General features: G+C 36.4%; 2 protein-coding genes across 3 annotated transcripts in view; both read right to left on the bottom strand.

The window, feature by feature from the left end:
- The window catches only part of LOC127859568 (mucolipin-3-like), a 297,009-nt gene that overhangs the window by 270,462 nt on the left and 6,435 nt on the right, over nucleotides 1-20,112 (bottom strand). Inside the window, exons 9-14 of one of the 2 annotated variants that reach the window (XR_008039462.1) lie at nucleotides 19,130-19,242; nucleotides 17,811-17,987; nucleotides 15,155-15,268; nucleotides 14,719-14,841; nucleotides 13,608-13,823; nucleotides 11,391-12,061 (exon numbers count right to left, since the gene is read on the bottom strand). Coding sequence is in view for 1 of the 2 variants with exons in the window: in XM_052397062.1 (XP_052253022.1) it covers nucleotides 11,786-12,061; nucleotides 13,608-13,823; nucleotides 14,719-14,841; nucleotides 15,155-15,268; nucleotides 17,811-17,987; nucleotides 19,130-19,242 (1,019 nt within the window). In the remaining variant the exon portion in view is untranslated. Of the gene's footprint in view, nucleotides 1-10,456; nucleotides 12,062-13,607; nucleotides 13,824-14,718; nucleotides 14,842-15,154; nucleotides 15,269-17,810; nucleotides 17,988-19,129; nucleotides 19,243-20,112 lie in introns of those variants that run through there. The other variant, XM_052397062.1, reaches the window with a different exon arrangement.
- The window catches only part of LOC127859558 (uncharacterized), a gene marked incomplete in the record, with an annotated part of 282,340 nt that overhangs the window by 130,587 nt on the left and 131,641 nt on the right, over nucleotides 1-20,112 (bottom strand).

Genomic DNA, 20,112 nt, shown 5'->3' on the forward strand with positions numbered 1-20,112 from the left:
GTCCATGAATTTTGACTTGAAATGTTCAGTTTCAGTGCACATTTTATTTGTTCACTTTAATAATATTCACTTTTGAAACAAAATTGACACAATTGTTTTGGGAATTTTTCTGACCGGACATGGAAATTTTGTAGTATAAATTGGAAAAGTACCTTCTACGGTTATTTAATAAAGAAGGAAAAAAATCGCTGTAATCATCCATGTATGGTTTAATAAAACCATTTCAACAGTTTTTAAAATTGTAGTCATGGCTACTTTGATGACTTTAAGGCCTCTTGTGCAGGGTTGGCACCAATCGACCGCCCCCGGTTTTAACCGGCGGTTTTTACCGGTTAAAACCGCCCCGGTCAATACTCCCAAAGTGGTCATTACTGGTCAATACTGGTCGATTGAACTTTACCCCCAATTTTGATTAATATTCCATGCTTAATTAAACAATATTGATAATATGAATTAAACAGACATGTTGCCAATAATGTCTTAAGCTATTAAAACCCACTATTTTATACCTGTTCATGCAATTTGTAGGTCAATCTCTCAAAATTTTGAAAATGAGTCAAGTTGGTCAATTGGATTTTGCTGGTCGATTGATTTTTTTGTTTTCAATTCTAACGAATTATGAATGCTCAGAAAATTCTGTGCTTGATTCAATAAGAACCTGTCAATTACTGTGTATTAGCTGTTCCTCATGCCTCACTGTCTCCACAGTCTTTCACAGTCTTCAAACCTATACAGGTTAGGGCATCCAAAACTGATAATAGGGCCTTACATGGCACCTTTGACACAACCCTTACTTGTCATGTATTCTTGCCTGGATTTCTTTAATATAATAGTGAAAAAATATTTTATTTTACCATTGATATAAAACAAACAAAGGAAAGAAATAATTGAAAAGAAGAGTCTAGAGTAGACCCACAATTGGTAAACATTATACATTGTATGTTGCCAAAATCAAGAACTTTGATTGCTTATTCATTTGAAGACCAATTGAACTTTAAAAATAGAAAACCCTCTTAATATGGAAAGGAGACAAGTTAGAAGTAACTATTAAATTAATAACATTAATAGCAAGTTATCTCATTTTGTTTGAGTGAAATGAAATAGCCTAAGGGCAGATTTCCTTTATTGTCACTATCAGAGACATACCAGTGCATGCATTTTATTACCAATTAAGGCTTAGGGGCCAGATCATTTATGATCCTAGAAACCACAAGAGTTTTGTTTGTCCATCAGCTTATCAAATAGATATATCAATAGATCAGTGAAATACTATGGTAACTACAATAGTTATAATACTTCAGTAACAGATGTGATACACTGAGATAAAGATAGTGCCATAGTTATTTTGTATTTGAGACCGTTTCCATAAATAATAAAGAAGTATTTGTTACAGCTTTAAAGCTTTTTTTACAATAGATAACTAAAAAAAGTTCATCAATTACAGAATAATGATTGATTTAATATAGAATAGCTTAAATTCTTCCTTTGTCATGTTTAAATGTTACAATTTTCAATCGACCAGTATTGACCAATAATGACCAGTATTGACCGGTTTTAACCGGGTATTGACCGCCGGCCCGGTCAATACCCAATTGACCGGTCAATATGCCAACCCTGCTCTTGTGATGTCACTTTAAGTTTTCGATAATGTTATATTTGGTATTATTTTCTTAGTTAATAATGGAATTTTATGTAAAGGTAGTGTGTATTGTCCACTTGGTTACATAAGCATCCTGCTCATCGGCAAAAAATCTATATTCTATGATGCAGCTTTACTGTATTATTTTTATACCATATGTATTAGAATTATTATCATTGTACTTAATGCAGCTGATAGCATGCTGCATTATTGATAAAGGATAAATACGTGGCTACAATAAATGAGGCTAGTATATCAAATTAGACAGGAAGACTATTGATCCAGCGATTTACTGGCTATGAAAAAAGGTATTAAGAAGCCAAGGTTTCTGTAATTTTAAGATTGGACTTCCTTTGTTGTAGAATACAATTCTAATATATAATATCGCTTTCTGGTATTCTGTCCTGGCTGGTGTAATTTTCAAACCTATCCTTCTTCTTTTTACGCAGACGCCCATAATAGCGATCGTTACCCGTGGCACTTGAAAGAGTTCACCTAAATTTTTGCAAAAAAACTACTTGGCGTAAAACTTCAAACACAAAATAATTTTGTATATGGGGAACTTGGAAGAACATCCTTGCTAACTAAAAGAGCCATCAATGTAATACGGTATTGGTTGAAAATTATACAGTTAGAAGATCATACGTGTGTAAAGTGTATTTATAGACACATATGTGAGAATTAAATAAATAAACCAAATAAACATTAATGAGCAAATTCTGTATGTAATCTGTTGCAGACCTTAGGCTTTCAATATGCATGGCTGAACCAAGGTGTAGTTGATTAAAAGTGTTTTTTAACCTTGGTAAAGTCAAGATTAAATGATACAAAATTGGATGTCATAACTTAATGATTCCTCAAGAGAAATACGTTACAGGCAGTTTTGTAAATTTTAATTGCAACATTACTTTTAAAATGTTAGCATAAATAAGTTTAGATCTGATATTTGTAGATTAAGGGTGTCATCCCATAGATTAGAAATAGAATCAGGCAGATGGCACAAACCTGAAGCCATACCATTTCAAGATAGAAAATGTCAACATTGCAATGTTCTTTAGGATGAATATCCTTTTTTTAGAATGCTCTTTATATGATGAAATAAGAAATTGTATATAAATAATTATTACTGGCAAAGACCATGCATGATAACATTTATTGAAATAATGCAATCGGATAATACAAGTACCAACATAAACTTAGCTATGTATGTACATAAAGCATTTAGTCAAAGAAACCTGTATACATATCATTATGATTAATTCTATATAATGCATCCCCCAAACTTGACTTCTCGCACTCTAGTAGATTCTTCTTTGTTGTTTTTGATGTTACCGTTATAGCATTGATTGTGAAATAGATTCTAAATGTTGAAATCCAAAGACAATGTGTCCTAGACCTTTTCATGTATTGATACTCAATGTAACAACTTTTGAAATTTAATAGTGATCACATGTCATGCCTTTATATATGTTACTATGTTTTAATCATGTAAACTCATGGACGGTTTGTCTATTGTATATATTAAATAAGCCAATATTGTCTATAGCTTGATGGTGTTTAACTCTAAGTCATAGAAACTGCAGATTTCTGCGCCAAATAACGTTTTTGTGTTCGCCTTGTTGATACTAGAATTGAACCGTTGATGCGCCAGGATGAAATCGATCTTGGTGTGTAGTGGTCCGTTTGAAGCATGCCAGGTCGCTGTTCTGGACGGTTGGTGCGGGCAGGGTGAGTTGTTGGCTTCTTGAGAACCCAATAAGTCTCAGCCGTCTTTCGTTTATCTCTCCTATGTCGAATGTACCTTATCTCCCTAACCAGTCTGTGTTTGGTCGAATCTGGCGTTCCAATCGATTTGACGATAAGAATGCATTTCTTAGGGGCCTTGGTACGATGAACTCTAAATCTTCACGAACGTGTTTGAACACATTGTATTTGTTATCTGATGTTGGTGCGTTAACCTAGATTATAGTAATATTGCTAGATATCGCTGAGATACGCATGGCGATGAGCCAAGAGGTGACTGGAGTGCAGTCTATGACGCTATTGACTACCTCTTTCAAAACTATGAAAGCAACCTCATGGCAATGTTTAGAAACCATAGTTGTTTAACGATTGCGATAATAAAATAAAAATATTCACATTAAAATGTTATATACTCGCTTAAGATAATTATGTATACGCGTTTTATAAAACAGGAATTTAATCTGTTCTTTTCCAAGCACTGAACATTAACGAATGGTTAAGTAGACACAGGTGTCAATCCTACTTTTTGAATATCTTATATATGAACCAAAGTTGATATAAAAAGGGCAAGCAAAATACCGGTATGTCAACCAAGAAAGTCAAGCTAGCAACACATTGCAAATATACTCACCATTACCTTGAAGACTATCCAGACGGTGCCGTAGAGGCTGAAGATGTCCCCGAGTATGGCCCAAATGTCCCAAAGTTTGATGATGTGCAAGTATTCAGAGGGAGGCAGGTCCGTCTCCTCAGAGGAATCAGGCTGGTAGAACCGTGTGTAGTACTTACCCATGACCACTTTCGTTTTATGTAGGTAATGGTATTTATAATTATTGACTCAATAATAGTCACTTTTAGAGACATTTAACAATATATGTATACTATATAATGTGCTTAACACATAAAATTAAAATAAAAGCGGTCGATTTTCTTCGTGTGAGTCATTTATATGCACATTAAATTCAAGTTACTCAAAATGTGTGTACGTGCGTGCTATCTATGCGAATGCTGCGACAACAGCTTTAATACTCACCAGTAAGATGTACACCTGAACGATGAGATGGTGAGTATAAGAAAGGGGCAGGTGAACAGACATCAGACGTAGACAGCAAAAACGACACTTATATCAGAGAAATTCAGATATTTAGGTTGACATTCGCTCTGCTACTTACGTTGTAGACTTGGATATCAATCATGACAGTGAGGACTTTGACTTTGTTCGTAATTTCATTTCATCGCTCCTCAAAAAGGTGTTACTCTGGTCTTCTTCCTACCGTTGAGTAATCAATTGGTTTTTAAATTTAATGCGCTTTAATTACCTTTTATTATTGTTAAGTAAGGTTGCAATGCTAAGAGGTTAAATTTTATTTACACTTATATGTATTATGAATATTGCTGGGCCAAGTGTTAGGTTGAGCGCTCTAAAACCGGTTTAAACCCCGCTTGCTTTGCATTGACTGTTCAAAGGCGATGACCCCAGCTTTATTCTTCAATGTGTGTATGTTGTTTCGTATTGTGCAGTTTTGTACTGTTCTGGCAATTGGTCCCTTGCCTTAAATAAAGGACCAGCTAATTTTTATAATGAGAATACAATACTGCTCCAGCAGCTGCAGTTTCACTTCTTTATATTGAGTTGAAGAATAATGCAGGTGATCAACAGTCAGATAAAGAAGTCCACTATGAAAATTAGGACAAAGAATATCAGAGAGAAACAGGTTAACACCTCTTCTGTTTGTCACCCAGCAGACGAAGACAGTGGTCGGTGAACACTAGCTCTACTACTCAACTATTTTACGTAGATTATAGAGAAACAAAGAGAGGCAAGTAAACAACCGCCTTGCTACGCACACAGCAGTTAAAAGGCAAGTAGATACTAGATGTTTAACTCAGCAGACTTAAACGTCAAAGATGACAATGAGAAAAATGAGAATATAAAGAAAGGCCGATGAACACTAGAAGTGATGCTCATCCAGAAGGTGTAGACATCGACGAAGACGCTTAGGACGAACATTAAGAAAACTAGATCGGTTGCTCATACAGCAGACAAAGACATCAAATACGACATTAAATAAAAGACTATCAGTGAGAGACATATGAGCTGCCTCCTGATAACAATTCATGAGACAAAGACGCGAAAGTCGAAACTGAGGAAGAAGCGTATTACAAAGGTAGATGGACGCCTGCTCTTCTACTTCGCAATAAAACGAAGACGGTTAACATGAAATTTTGCTAGTCTTTGAGATGTCGAACTCAAAAATGACACTGATGACACAGGGTATAACTGAAAGGCAGGTGAACGTTCGCTACTAACAAAGCAGAAGTAGACATCCAAAATGAAGCTTTGGAGCAATAGAATAACGGAGCGGTAGAAGTACATCAACTCTGCTCCTCACCCAGCAGACGTAGACGTCAAAGATGACACTGAGGACGGAGAGTAACAGAGAGAGGCATGTTAATACCAATAAGGCCGCACCGATCTTCTTCGAGACGTTCACTAGTACCAAGTCTGCAATTGAAAGCCAATGGGCCAGTATACAGTAGCATATCTAGATTAAAAAATAACGTTATATATATATATATATATTTGTCAATATCTGCTCATATGTTTTGGCAATAACATTGAATGCCAAGAAATCTAGCAACTACTCTACCTTACATAGTGTTATGGAGACGTTGAAGCAATATTGACCATGCTTATTTGACTGAACACAGCAGTATAATCCGGAAGCCAAAATATGATTAAGTCAGTTTAAGTCATTAATGAGCTGATATTACTTCCATTAGTTTTCAGCCGTATCCTCTCTTGTCAATATGATGTCGCGAACTGCTCCTGAAGGTACTGACCGTATATTATTGCTATAAAAGCTACAATATGCGACGCCATAAGTGCGTCTCTTGCAATGTTATTTTTTTTCTTTGCAGACAAGGTGTTTATGTGATAATTGGAGAAATACCAACAGGATATTTTATCGAAAATACCAGCATTGTGGTATTTTTGAATGATGTTGAAATTATTTCCGAAAGCAATATTTTCATTCTTAGAAAATCCGTCAATTAAAGATATATATTCCAAACACGGATTTCTAAGGTAAGCTATATTATTTTAATATTTTTTGCGTAGAAAGAATCACGTTAGATATTAATTATGCAATACAATCAGCTTTCTATGTGTCTCAGCTAGGGGTCCATGAAACATTTCGAGCATTCAAAGCTCTTTGTAGCGTATGGTTGGTAGAAACTAATCCATTTTAATTAAATCAATGTACCGTTGACAAGTGTTCTGATTCAATTGGAAAATTTTATTAGAAAATGTATTGAAAATATGTTTTACAGTGCTCTAAATTATATTTGCTTTATTATGTAAGATAACCAATGCAACATGTCGTTCGTTGTTCTATATAACCAGTTACCATAAAGGTAGCATATTTTGCCAAATCTTAAATAACCTTGATTGAGCGATGAATAGGAACAAAACGCTGGTAGACATTGAAAAACTCAGATTTTTTCCCATCAACACGACACTTATGTAGAGAATGTTGCTCTGATGAAATCTTAAAAGAGTTCGAGTATTGTTCTGGCCCGTAGTCAACTATGGCTGCCAGGGATGTGTTGGCTTGCTTGGTGAAAGTTTCTTTCTGTCATTGCGGTTTCAGAAGACCCTTTGGATTATTTTAGCTCAACATAGCACATTTGATTGATTAAGTAGTGCATACATGTGTGAATAATAAAATACCAGCAAAGTATAAGAACGTTTTGAGTTCACAATAGAGCAGCAGAAATACAAAAAAGAACAGTTTAAGCAACTCAAGGTCTGTGGTGGCGCGTATTTAATGCTATATATATATAGAAGTATTTTGGTTATTTAAGTTACATGTGTTTAATACATTTTACGTTATGAAGATACATTTGTCCTGTAAGATTATTTTATCTTGATATCTACCATATCATACTTTAAACGACAATTAAGCTCCTTTTTGTCGAATGTGTGTTTGTCTTTGTATTCTTCTCTATTGGCTGACATTACTTGTTTATTTTGTCTTCATGCCCTTTGTGTATCATACCAATGCTTGTTAAACAAGGGTTAAGCTCGCAATGACATGTGTCAGGCTAAATATTTATAGTTAGTACCTCTCATAGGCTTAATTATTGATATCATTTTGTTATAACCTATACATATTATGCAAGACAAGTTCATATTTTGTACCGATATGACTAATGCAAATAAGTCAATGGTTAAAGTCACAATTTAAAGGCAGAATCAAATATGTATGGATTATTTGTTTGTTTTCTGTATATAAGTTTTCTCTTTGTTAATGCTATTTCATTTTTGTTCTGTGTCGGAGCAATATAACCTCAAAGCTTAAAATTTGTATTAAATCAGTATGTGCATTTTTTAACCATCCATCTTTAGAGCTAGTTTTATATTGATATTTTATACAATTTAAGTCATGGGTATATATAAAAAGTTCTTGATCAGCCTTATTATATGTACATGAGAGTGCATGTAATACACCTATTATGTCTGTCTTTTTAAATGGTGATGTGTCCAGGTTACAGAGGTGTTACTATTCTTACAGTGACGGGAAAGGGTGGGTGCTGTCTCTTTTCCATTTACAGCGGTGTTACTATTCAAACAGTGACATGTGACTATCTGATCAATGTTCAATATGTAGTGTGCATGGTACAGTTATAGGAGAGGGCTGTTTATTTCAATTTTGTCGAAGCCATATTTCAGTGGTGGTCTTATTCTGCCAGTGACAGGGGACAATCTGGTCAATCCTCAGCTTCCAAAAGTTTTCTTTCGTGGCTATGAGACTGTAAGTACTTCAGTTATTACTTCGAAGACAATTCATGTCACGTTGCATTGGCTTACTCCAGAACAAATGTGTCATTTGTGAAGCTTTAAATTACATAGCTGTTCTAAGACATGCAATCATGTGGTTAGAAGTCCTTAGCCAAAATAATGAATATATCATCTGTTTTTTTTACAGTCAGAGCCGTGCATTCCAAATGTTAACTCTACCAAAATCCTGTATTGTAAAGTGCCTGCAGCTCCCACAGGTGTCACAAACCATCTCAATTCGGCAACATGCCCGGACTGTCTGGAATTGGACATTGTTGTGAAACTGGACGGCTTTGACAAAACATTTATATTTAACTACTTCCATGATCCGACATTGTCAAAGTTCGACAGTGGCTTGCATCTGTTTAATGCTGAAGAACGATATCTCACTATATCAGTTAGTGCATAACACAAATAACTGTGAAAATCTTTCTTTTAAAAACACAGCACTTACGGTATTAAAATTGAATCACAAACTCATTTAAAATTATGTGGATAATATTTTGTAGACTCTTTGTAATAGCTCACCAATGTACGATGTGTTATTTCGTGCTCGATGAGCCGTTGTTAGAAAGGGAAAGTATGGCCGCACACACTTCAGTACTGTTATGTGATAAAGACTTTACTTTTTGTAAAATGTATTCCCAATATTAAGCTTATGTATACCCAACTTATCTCGGATGAGATTTGCATTTGGGCAACTATTTTTAGAAGTTGTCATAATTATTTACAACAAGTACAATCTGTATTGCAGAAACGTATATGTATGTCTACCTTTAATTATGTTCTAAAATCAAATGCTGTATTAAACAATTTGTGCATGTTTTATAATTGTGGAAGCGTGTTGAGTGAAACTTTTTATTCCTTAGGGCAAAAATCTGCAATTACTATCATTTTCTGACGTCGACATCACTATTGGCATATAACAATGCAGAATTGTAGAAATATCAGACGCCTTTATTGTATGCAAAGCACCTGAATCGCAACCCAAGCCAGGAATATCCGGCCTTGATAATCCTGAAGTTAATGTTAGTATTCACAAAACCAATTCACACTTATATTTTGTGATTGTAGTTTGTTTTAAACCATTATCCACATATACTAATGTTTGCTAATTATTCTTTGCTTTACTAGTTTAATAAACAATTATCAACAGATACGAATGTTTACTTATTATTATTTGCTTTGCTTTCTTAATATATTCTTAAGAGATATGGTCCATAACGGTTGGCAAAACTAACCATAGTCTGATTTCACTTCCAACTTTAAAAAACTGTTCGTTCTTTCAATTTCGTCGATTGTTTTGCAGGTAACAATTGGTAACATGGAAACAACATGGGCTACCTGAAATATAAGACAGAGGTCCAGAACATCCCACTGATTGCCGGAGTCTCAGCGGGAGGAGCTGTGCTGCTCATTGCAATAGGTCTATGGGTCTTAATTCAATATTTCATTGCTAGTTGTTTATGTGTGAAATAATATGTAAATATCTGTTTCAATACCAGATGCATGTTTTCAACTTAAGTAAATTATGCGCCACCAAATCACTACTTCTGCATGTCAAACATTTGCCAATAATATGTTTGTATTAGTAATATTATTTTTAAATTATTTATTATCAAAATTGGTATTGTTGAACAAGAAACTAATACAATTAAACATGTTTGTGTTTTGCAAGATTGTTGTTTTAATAGAAATATATCAATTCATTTAATGTGTAAATATATATTTGTAAGTGGCAAGTGTTGGCTTCATCAAATTACGAAAAAGGATAGCGATGACAAAGGCGGTGCATAAAGGGCATTAATACGAATATAGTTTAGTTAATTATTCTTACGTTACTTTGGTTTGTTTCAGAAAATATCAGACCGCCAGAAGAACATCCGTATTCGCATACCGTTCATTGATAGATGTCAAATCGGTTGACGGTTTAGCCATGTTTGGTTTACTTACCTTTTATTAACAATTCGATCCGAGCTTGTATAAATAATTGCTTACATTTCAGTCATTACTATCCATCGATTTAAAATGACATGCTTGTCGTACCCGACTTGCTCCTGACTATTTTTAAGTCATGCACCTATTCGTATGAAAATAAATTGTATTTATTAACAGAAAAATTTGTATTTACGTGTGTTTTATGGTATCATTTATTTATAAATATATATAATATAATATTTTGTTTCCAATAAACATTTATCACGTTTTGATATAGTTTTAAATACTACATAAACGCAACATTCAATATTTTAACATGGAAACATGAACGCAAATATTTGTATATACTATAAACTTATCAGCAATGAAAGCAAATAACCAAGCAAATACGACATTTACACACTGCACATCAATATACAAAACAATTATCTCATCGGAATAAGGAAGCTGTCGGAGATATTTTATCCCCTCACCTCCGCGGATGGATTGATTTCGAAACGATAAAATGTGCGTTTTTTCACATTCTTCCATAAATAAAGAAACTACAGTTTGTGGCTGACCAACTAAGTAACATAAAATCTTCACCATATATTACGTTCTATCCACACACCTGCTTTAATTTACTGTTTAAGTTATCGCATGATCCATATATGAGTGTTCAATTATTTCTGTACACATGTTAACCAAAATAGTAATGTGACAGTACAACTGATTCGACATTTATTCTGAATAGTGCCTTTCATATTTAAACCGGTTTTCATCAACCTTGCTTTAGTAGTTTTTGAAGTGACGCATAATCCATATTTTAGATTTCTGTTCATGTCTGTATCCTTTGCAATCACGATGATTGCATGACAGAAAACCTCAAATAACCTAAAATATTTCATGTTATCAAGATACCGCGATGCATTAACATAGCATAATGTACTTATTCAGTTGTGGCAGGTTTGAGAGTAAAGTTTTCACATGTTGTAGAAAAAGCACGCAGAACAAATATGTCCACTGAATGGGCATCAAATCACATACCGACTTCATCAACCGAATTTCGCCAGGTTTTGAGTTATCGTAGAATTTAGATCAAGTTTGACGGACAGACGCATGCACGAACAGACGTCATGACGCTGATTTTGAGAATGAGATGGTGCACACACAGGAGCAAGACAAATGTTTAGAATGACATTATTTCAACATGGTATCGTTTTTTAATTGATTTGATGTTTATATAACCTGTCAATGTGCTTACCTTTGTTACACAAACAACCAACAAATCACAAATTACTGTCATGCATTGACTGTTGCGTGACAGTAAACCAAGCTTACATCATTTTTGTTTATGTTCATTATTGTAATATATTTATTTCCTTGTATATTAGTACACTACCTAACTGTAACACGAATTTCGCTCCTGAACATATAAATGGTGGTTTATTATTCCCTTCTTTATTTTTCACGTCTTATCCTGCGTTAGCCCTTTTCCATGTCATAGTGTCTATGTTTAAGGTATTGCAGCATTTAACACGGCCGTGACTTTTTAATGGCCCACCTATACTCTTTTTATGTCTTTATCACTTCCGGTTATAACATATCCGCAAATTACCACATCGAAACAAAGTGCCGCTTTGCTATTCTGAGAAGCTCCTGTCATTTACAAAGCTCTCTATTGTTCTTGGCTTTATCAACTCGACTCCCTCTGTCTTACTCGAAATGCGGAGATGCTTCTGCAGCTCCTTCCGGAGAGAGTCTTCAATGGAAGAAGTTGGTGGCCGGTTGCTCGCGGTAAGAATCTCGTGAATTGATTGCCGGAAGCTTTCCCTGACGTCGTTTGTCCTCAGAAGACCACGAATAGCCGACTCCAGCGGCCGAATTTTGCGTTCATCTGGCGTCTTCTTGTACAGTTCCTGAAAATGAGCGGAATGTAATGAGTGTTGCATAAACATTGTGTTTCTGTTAAAAGTATTTTAAATGAGACACTAATAAGGCAATCGCCTTACTTTCTATTTAACGAATATAATAAAGTATCACAGACACAAAGCAACCACAACACAGCTGAAACAAAAGACAAATCCACTATTTATTCTTACGGACTGACGGAGAGACACATGCAATGATTAACGCCTCTCACACGAGTGGTGGGGGGTTTGCATAACAGTTCACTTTTTCGACACATAAAACATAAAACATTATATGTTTGTAAAGAGTTTAAAACTAACATGAGCAGCAGCAAAAAGACTCCCACTCAACATATAGTTACCGTTTACAGTCAGAGCAAATTGAAACAAAAACAATATCACAAGAAATGTGTCCGTCGTACAAGAACGCCACTAGACACATACATGCGTGTTGAATTGACAGTCATCACGTGAATGTATGTTAAAACTTATTTAAGCTCAAACATTAACGAAAAGTTATAACAAACGAACACAATTTACTTCCCTTCTCAATAAAATGACGATGCGACTTATGAAATAATCTCTGAAAACATGTTTTTAATTAATATCGGATTGTTAACCAACTGCTTGGCTTAAACATAACGATAAAAACGAGCTCATATGAATTTAAAAAACTGCAAATACATCAACAAACAACAAGACTTGTATTGGTTGTCAAATAAAAAGTTTAACTAGCCATTCCGAAAATCAACCTGCTATGCGTTGTTTCATTAAAACTTGCGGACGTCGTTGTATTTCCGAAAGTGTTCAATTTGAAATCATTTGGTTCATAAGATATATTTTTTTATTCAGAATGTACCGTGTCATTATATTAAAGCGCAATACACTCAATGTGTGTATTTGAAGCTTGAATGTTTTTATCTGGCTTTGACCATGTTTTTTCGACACGTACAGATCAGATGTTTCGGGCTACATTTTCACAAAGAATTAACTAGCACTGTTCTGCATTTCATCGGGGTATGAACTGTCTGAATAAAGTGTTATTGTGATAAGCGTTTACTGATACATCAGGCGTTATTTCAGTAACAGTTCATTCAACGATTATATGCAGATCAATTCTTTCACTACATATAATTACAACCAAAAAGATGAAACGACTGAATATTTTACCAATCGGTATATCTTTGACAATAGCGCAAACAATAGCGCCATTTCGTTAATGGCGAATATAAAACAATTGGAAACAACGCAAATACCATTCGCGCATAATAACTGGTGAAGTGCATGTTTTGATGATGACTAACTGTAACTAAATCGAGCTGTTTAATATTGAAACGCGCCTGTTGTTGATGATGATGACTTAATCACTTTGCCTATACCGTTGAATACTTCAACAAGTTTGATGATGACGATTTACCGTCACGATTTCTTACGAGCTGATGGTTATTTTCATTAGAAGATTAATGATGATAACCATTACGATCACTTCACATAATGTCTTTACGAGCAGTTTAATGCTGCCAAAAGGTGGCTTATGGTGATCGTGACGACTTACCGTTATGGCTTCGTACGAGCTGTTAAAGATCGCCACGATTAAGTTGATGATGATGACGGTAAACATGACAACGTAGAAAAGCACGTAAACTCTGGAGAACCACAGGATGATAATGTTGCCGACCCTCTGTGTCTCCACACTAACTAGCGTCAAGAAGATCTCGTCGCCAGTTACCATGGCAGCCAGCGTCTCCATGGCAGCCGACGGTGTCTGGAACTGGAATGGCGCAACATATGTTAGACAAAAACGAAAGCATAATGAGCCATGCTCTGTGAAAATGGGTTTAATGCATGCGCGTACAGTGTGTCGTCGACAGGCTAATCAGGGACGACTCTTTCCGCTTTTATTATATCTTATGTTTAACGAAAGTCTCTTCATAGCAATAATAATAAGTTAAGGCGGAAAGTTTCGTCCCTGATTAGTTTGTGCGGACTGCACAAGCTAATCTGGGACGACACTTTACGTACATGCATTAAACTCCTTTTTTCACAGAGCGCCGCCCATATGTATAAAGGGGCATATATATCTTCATACATTTTTTATAGACCCTTGCTCTACAAATGAATGCGTGATATCGACCAAAATCCTAAATGCGTAAATAGATAATAAATACATGTTAACAGAATGTTTATATGCCATATTGGTATTAAATGGTTGAATACTATACTGTCTGACAGTAATGCTGACCATGACCTTTAAGTAACTCGAACGGTTGGACTAAAATATACATTTGATTTTGAAATAAGAAACAATACAATTTTAAGATGGAGTTTTCTGGTTGACTAGGTCATAATATGTATAACCTGTTTGCGCTGCGCATGAACAGCTATTAATCGTATACTTTTTTCGTGGAATAGCGCAACTTCATCCATGTTATGTTATCATATTAACGGTGTGTACACTGATTTCTCCCCTTACCTTTTTTTAAAACCTATTTATTTAAACTCGATTGCATAACAAGCCTAAGCTTATATGAAACGCTCTCGAGTCCGTTTCCTTGGTGTCTATGGGGGAGATCTAAAGAACGCTCCCACAGTGGGGATCGAACCCGTGACCTCCCGATCGGTAGGCGGCCGACACCATATCCACTACACCATGAGGATCCCCTTACCTTGACGTTGTAAGGTCCTAGAACGACGTAACCGCAGATCCAGAAGCCCATGAAGAGAACCGAGACGCAGAACAGGAATGCGACAAGATCACCGAACGAGTGGTATATGGTGCTGAACAAAAGCTGGAGGGGTATATACACATGCAATTACTTAAACAATTGGGACATTTTGCGTTTACTTTATCCAGGCGTATTGAAGTTGAATTCATGTCTAAGTACCTAGACCTATGATTAATGTACTTATTAACCAAACAAGGCAATCGTAGGTGCATTTAAAATCGACAAGCTTAAATTGTAGCATTTAAAATGTAGCTTTTACTTTATGTAAGGTATCTATACAAAAAAGTCCCCCAATGTCTTCATAATTAAGTTCACCGAACAGGAAGTTGAAAACAAAAAAAATAATGCATATAATATTATGGGGTTTACTTCTTACATAGAACTTCTCTTGGAATTTGAAGAACCTAAGAAGACATATCCAAGAGACGAGACAGCCCAATCCCAGCCACATGGTGTAGAAATCTAGCATGCCTATCACCCAGTCGCTCTCCTGAATATAAATCAATCATTATCAATGTGAATCTACCTTTCATAACTTTCATTATCATCATCATTACATTACCCCATCTTGCCGTTTGAGGAAACGATGAACAACAACAAAGAGATCCTCCGCGAATCAGATCTTTTTTGGATTGCTGTGAGTACCTCATCCATGGGAAGAGACGTCCAGTCATTCACATCGTCCATCCAGTTTTCGTTTGACGATCATTTCCCTGCGTTATGTGTTCGCACGAAGCGTCTAGGTTTCACAGTCGTACAATAGTAGGGAGACTACGAAGGACCTGCTTGTCCAAAATCTGCAACCTATGACATGATTGCCTCCCAGTTTTTGAAGCTTGTCATTTCTTCCAGATTCTCGCCCATCATGGTGATGTCTGCACTGGTGTTGTTGTGCTGTTTACTATGTTCTTTGATTTCTTCATGCTGACCCTCGTTCAATATTAACCTGCTATTTTGGCGAATCTGTTAGATAGGTCTTAGATTTCACCTCTTCGTTCATTCAATGAGTCCAACGTAATAAGCAAATCTCAAATAGGAAATTGGTCTTCAACTTATAAATATGGTGGTGTGATTGGCTTGGAGCGTCTACTTCATTATCTTCTCAAGAGAACTGTGAAACAGGACGGAGGCGAGCACACATTGCATACGGACGCTCACTTATGTTTTGAAGAATTTACCCATCTGTCCATTTAGAAGAGTGTGCTGCTGGCTTTTCTGTAAAGTTTTTGAATAAACAGTCTTCATCTCTGTGAACCTTCTTAGAACTTGATATAGGTCAAACGCGTCTGAACCATTTCTTAAAGTTGGCGTAGTTGGTGTAGCAGGAGTTTTGCTTGAGATCGCTTCAACTGTACACTGTCCAGGTCTAAATCCAACCTGCTCGTCCGCCAGTGGTTTCTCTGTCTTACTCTGCAATCGATGAGGGTGATGTATAGCATGACTTTGCTTAGTTGGCTTATGGTGCGGTAATGATCTCACAGCTTGAGATTGCCATTTATTTTAGGAGGATGGCCGGTCAATTCATTTGGCCACTTATTTTTTTTCCAGATCATCTGGCATAATGCCGTTATTTTTGTGCAGTCTTTAAATTTCCTTATTGCTTAATCAGCTCAAAAGAGACGTTGTCCGCTCCCGAGAGTCTTCAGATTGCAAACTGCCCCCTTCATCGCTACATCTGGTAAGATGAGGTCGCTGCAGTCTTCAGACCACCTGTTCACACGTGCGACAAACATGGTCGGCGGATTTCCGTCAGCGTCTATAAAACCTGCTTCAGTATGGCTGGTCTTTGCGAGGGTCTTTAGGTTGCTTTAGTCCTTCTTAATGCTGACTATGTCTTTGTGAAATGTTTTGCATAACTCCTCAATATCACTCTTTCTTTGCCTCTCGAATCACCTTTCTCACCTCCTTGTTCGCTTACTGGTAATCTGTCATGGCTTGTGTAATTTTTATGCCTCAGGTTTCGTCTTTTGTCGCAGAGGCCCATAATATCGGTCGTCACCCGCGGCTTGGTCTTCGTATTATCTTCCCCAAACACTTCTTCGGGCTTTGATAGCAGAACTTCCTTGATTTTATTGTTGACGGTGTCTATGTCGTTGTCTTAGATGCTCAGGACTGCAACTTTTCAATATGTGCCGAAATGCCTCTAATATATCTAAATCTTGCAATGTCTTCAAGTAAATCTGCGAGAGTTATTGGCGAAGCGCTTGCTTTTTGACTACAGCTTGATGGTGGTTAGCACTAAGTCATGGTCATAACAGATGTCTACGCCAAACAAACGTTCTCGTGTTCGCCTTTTTGATGCTTGAATAGAACCGTTTATGCTCCAGGATGAAATCGATCTTAATGTGTATTGGGCCGTTTGCAGCCTGCCAGGTCGCTATTCTGGAAGGTTTGTGTGGTAGGGTTTGTTGTTGGCTTCTTTCGCATTCAATAAGTCTCAACCGTCTGCTGTTTTCTAGGCCGAAACTACATACAAATTCATGTACCATTCTTGGAAGGTTTAGTTAAATTTTGGCGTTCTAGTCGATTGGGCGATAAGGATGTATTTTTTAAGGACCTTGGTACGATGAGCTCAAAATCTTCACAACAGTTTTCGATCACCTTGTATTCGTTATCTGATTTGTTTCGTTAATCTAGTTTATCGTTGCAATGCTAGATACCGCCGAGACACGCATGGAGATGAGTCCGCTGGAGACTGGAGTGCAGCCTTTGACTACTTATCTCATAACGATGAAAGCAACCTCAATGTTTAGAAATCATGGTTGTTTAACTATTGCCAAAGTACAATATTCACATTAAAATCGTATATAGTCGCTTAGGAGAATGTTTTATAGGCGTGTTATAAACATGAATTTAATGCTCTTTTCCAATCCCTGTACATTAAAGAATAGTTATGTAGACACAGCTTTCTATCATACTTATTGAATGTTTTGTACATGTATATGAACCGAAGTTGTTATTAAAAGGACAAGCAACATACCCGTATGGCACCCAAGAAAGTCAAACTAGCAACACATTGCAAATATACTCACCATTATCTTGAAGACTATCCAGACGGTGCCATAGAGGCTGAAGATGTCCCCGAGTATTGCCCAGATATCCCAAAGCTTGATGATGTGCAAGTATTCAGAGGGAGGCAGATCCGTCTCCTCGGGGGATACAGGCTGATAGAACCGTGTGTAGTACTTACCCATAAACACTTTCGTTTTCTGTAGGTAATGGTATTTATAATTATTGACTCAATAATTGATCACTTGTAAAGACAGTTATCAATACATTTATACTATATAATGTGCTTATAACATGAAATTAAAATAACAGTGTTCAATTTTCTTTCTTGTGAATCCTTTATAAGCGCATCAAAATTTAGTTCCGCAGAATGTTTGTATGAGTGCGCTATCCATGCGAATGCAGCGACATCAGTCTTAATACTCACCAAAAAGATGTACAACTGAAAGATGAGATGGAGAGTATAAGAGAGAGGCAGGTAAACAGACTTCGGACGTAGTAGGTAAAGACGACACTAATATCAGAAAGATTAAGAAATTCAGGTGGACATACGCTCTGCTACTTACGTAGCAGACTCGGATATCAATCATGACAGTGAGGACCTGTAGTTAAAGAATAATGCAGGTGACGACAATCAGGTGAAGGCGTGCAATATGAAAATGAGCACAAAGGATATAAGAGAGAAACAGGTTAACAACTCCTCTGCTTGTTACCCAGCAGACGAAGACGTCAGCGTAGACGAATATGACGAAGAGTGTAAGAAAGTAGTCGGTAAACACTGTTCTACTACTCCTCCAGTAAACGTAGATTTTAAAGAAACGAAGAAACGGCAGGTAAACAACCGCCTTTCTACTCGCAGCTAAATATGCTAGTGAATACCAGCTTTTTCACTCAGCAAACTAGCTGTGATGCTCATCCACACGTTGTAGACGTCATCGATGACGCTGAAAACGGACATTTAGAAAACTAGATCAGTGGCTCATCAAGTAAACAAAGTCGTAAAATTCGACTTTAAAGAAGAAGACTATCAGAGAGAGATATATGAGCTGCCTCCTGATAATAATCCATGAGACAAAGACTCGAAAGTTGAAACTGAGGAAGAAGCGTATTTTAAACAGGTAGATGGGCTCCTGCTCTTCTACCTAGCAAAAAACGTAGACGGTTAACTTGAAACCTTGCTAGTCTTTGAGATGTAGAACTACAACATGACACTGAGGACGCAGGGTATAACTGAAAGGCAGGTGAACTTTCGCCATTCACAAAGCAGTAGTAGACATCCAAAATGAAGCGTTTGAGGGATAGAATAATGGAGCGGTAGATGAACAGCAACTCTGCTACTCACCCAGCAGACGTAGACGTCAAAGATGACACTGAGGGCGGAGAGTAACAGAGAGAGACATGTGAATACCAATAAGGCCGCACCGATTTTTTCCGAGACGTTCACTAGTACCCAGTCTGCAATTGAAAACCAATGAGCCAGTATACATTAGCATATCTAGATAAAACAATAACGTTATATACAAATGTATATCACATTTGTCAATATCTGCTCATATGTTTGGCAAGAACATGGAATGCAAACAAATCTAGCAACTACTTTACCTTACATAGTGTTATGGAGAAGTTGAATCAATATTGACCATGCTTATTTGGCTTAACACAGCAGTAGAAGCCGGAAGTCAAAATATGATAAAGTCAGTTAAAGTCATTAATGAGCTGATATTACTTATATTAGTTTTCAGCTGTATCCTCTCTGGTCAATATGATGGCGCCCGCGAGTTGTCAGAGCGAAGTCTACTCAGCTAACACGTTGGTTATGTGCATCAATTCGATTAAAAAAAATAATATTTTCAGCAAAAACGTTAACAAACACTATAATGAAAAGTATTTGTTATCAGGATTGCACTAGGTTAATTCGTCACTCGGTAGACTACCGCGATAAATAAATACTTCAGCTTGTCTCGTTGTTAATTTTGTCTATTTTGTTAAAACTACGAGACATTAAGCTGTTGAGTATTTCAATAGTTGGGCCAACAATTCATCACTTTATATTTGCCATGTGGATGTTTACTTTCAATAGGTAGAAGCTGGCTACTGATTCCACTAAAGGTATTTATTCTTTATTCGTATCTGCCGTGTTGTGCAGTATTTTCCGAGTTTGGAGATATAGAAGAGATGTATGATGTATCGTACTAGTAAACTAACCAGATAAACGCCCACTTATAAACACAACTATTGAATGATTATGTAATGTTATTGACTGATTAATATCGGAATGTTTCCATGTTAAATCTTAAAAGCTTTAGTTCGTAAATAGACTGCAGT

This window comes from Dreissena polymorpha, chromosome 1 (assembly GCF_020536995.1).
Source record: "Dreissena polymorpha isolate Duluth1 chromosome 1, UMN_Dpol_1.0, whole genome shotgun sequence".
NCBI lineage: Eukaryota > Metazoa > Mollusca > Bivalvia > Myida > Dreissenidae > Dreissena > Dreissena polymorpha.